Source organism: Austrofundulus limnaeus, unplaced genomic scaffold, assembly GCF_001266775.1.
Source record: "Austrofundulus limnaeus strain Quisiro unplaced genomic scaffold, Austrofundulus_limnaeus-1.0 Scaffold543, whole genome shotgun sequence".
Classification (NCBI taxonomy): Eukaryota; Metazoa; Chordata; class Actinopteri; order Cyprinodontiformes; family Rivulidae; genus Austrofundulus; species Austrofundulus limnaeus.
Window position 1 is genome coordinate 258428 of NW_013952945.1, and position 1866 is coordinate 260293.

Genomic DNA, 1866 nt, shown 5'->3' on the forward strand with positions numbered 1-1866 from the left:
CTTTGAAAGGAGCCCCCTCCTCAAATATGGGATCTATCGTAAAACCATTGGCTGGCTTAATGCAGGTCGGGCTCATCTACAGTCCTGCCAAATTTCATGTTGATCGGTGCAGCCGTTTTTGTGGTACAGTTGACCAAAAATCACTGAAAAAAACCATCACCACGTTATGATTATTTTTGTCTTTACTGTTTGCAGAGGAATATTTTCCTTTATCACCTACATCACAATTTCATATTTATATAAATATTTGCAACATATCCTTGTCCTATAGCAGTAGCAGCTAATCAAAATATATAATTTACTGCTCTTAACAATGGGTGAAAAAAAACGACTAAGCAGAAATACAAGGCACTGTCGTTTTGGCCCTCCAACATAGCTCAAGATTCTCATGTGGCCCCTGGAGCATCTACAATAAGTTTTTAGTTAAATGAGTTACAACAMCACCTAATTTCCCTCTGGGATCAATAAAGTATTTTTGAATTGAATTGAATTGAGAAAAATAATTGTCCACCGCGGTTTTTAGGGGGTAGGGTTCAGGTGTGGATAACTTTAGTTTGGGTTTAAAAGTGAACGTAAGTCAATACAGGTCTTATAAAGCTGTAACAATAAACTTTTGTGTGTGTGTGTGTGTGCAGACCGGAGGGCGGTGCCCACCCATCTGCCGCTGGCCTGGACCCACAGCTCCCCTCTGGAGGAGCAGAAGTTGGTTTCACTGCTGGATGACCTGGCCAAGACGTTTCAGCCCCACTGAGCCTGAGGCGCAGCGGAACGTGGACACTAACACCCACAGTTTGTATTGACCGAGGCTGAGCTCTGACGTTTCACACATCTGGCCCAGACCAAGAGCAGGGACCAGATCACATTAATCTGAAGCACCCAGGGTGGTAACATTAGGGCGTGGTCACTGTCTCAGAAAAGGATAGCTATATAAAAAGTGTTTTTTGAAACCCCAGCCTTATGATAGACTAAATGTGCAGTATCTTCATAACCACCTGTGAGTTTAACTATTTATGAACTAGAGCTTTCTTTGTGCGAGTGTTTGACAGCGGTGCTGCTGACAGAGAGCATGCTGTGACTTTAATAACTGCGTCACTCAGATGGGAATCTGATGAGACTAAAGTCACATTCCTGAAACGAACACACACCAGCCATGGGTTCAGTGTCACTCTTTGTGTTCCTCATGACTCACAACCGTTGCAGGTGATGTGCCGTATGTAACATGTGTCTGTTTTGTCACGTAGCTTCTGTTCAGTGCAGGTTGAACCCAGACTGGAGGTTCTCTTTACCTGCTGTGTGTCTCAAAGAAATTAAACATCACTGGATATGTGCAACAAATCTGCACAGCACCTTTAAAAAAAATGACTTCCTGTAACTTCAGCTTGAATTCATCTTGTAAACGTGTGTGAATAAACAGAAAATGCTGAACGTCTGTGTGCTGCTGTGCAGTAATTCTCCAGGGAAACACAAAAAYACACATTTACATATGAAATCTTTATTAGGAGTCATTTTTCCCCTCTCTGGTTTCATACGCAGAGAGACTCGTGTCAGTCCTGTCTTATCAACAAAAGGTATTTAAAAATACAGTTATTTGAGGATATACATTAACAACAATGTTGTTGGAATGGCAAGTAGCTTTTACAGGTTTCAAGAGGACAGAAAATAATTTAGAGTCTGGTTGTTTTGAGGATGATGAGCGAGCTGACCGCTGGGACAAACATATAAACAAACCACAGATAACACAGCAAAACTCATTGCTTCCTTCCTGCCTGGGACCTGTGGACAAGCTGAAGATCTATTTCTGCAGATGGTGAATTCCACCATCAATCACCACGTTCACATCTGCAGAGCCGGCCGCAAGAACACGAT

At 42.4% G+C, this 1866-nt stretch overlaps 1 protein-coding gene across 1 annotated transcript in view; it reads left to right on the top strand.

Moving 5' to 3' along the window:
• Window positions 1-1425, top strand: part of dhrs12la (dehydrogenase/reductase 12-like a) — a 40551-nt gene extending 39126 nt beyond the window's left edge. Inside the window, exon 10 of the mRNA XM_014026329.1 lies at window positions 636-1425. Coding sequence (XP_013881783.1) covers window positions 636-751 — 116 coding nt within the window. The 3' untranslated portion in view covers window positions 752-1425. The remainder of the gene's footprint in view (window positions 1-635) is intronic.
• Window positions 1426-1866: the final 441 nt, after the last annotated feature.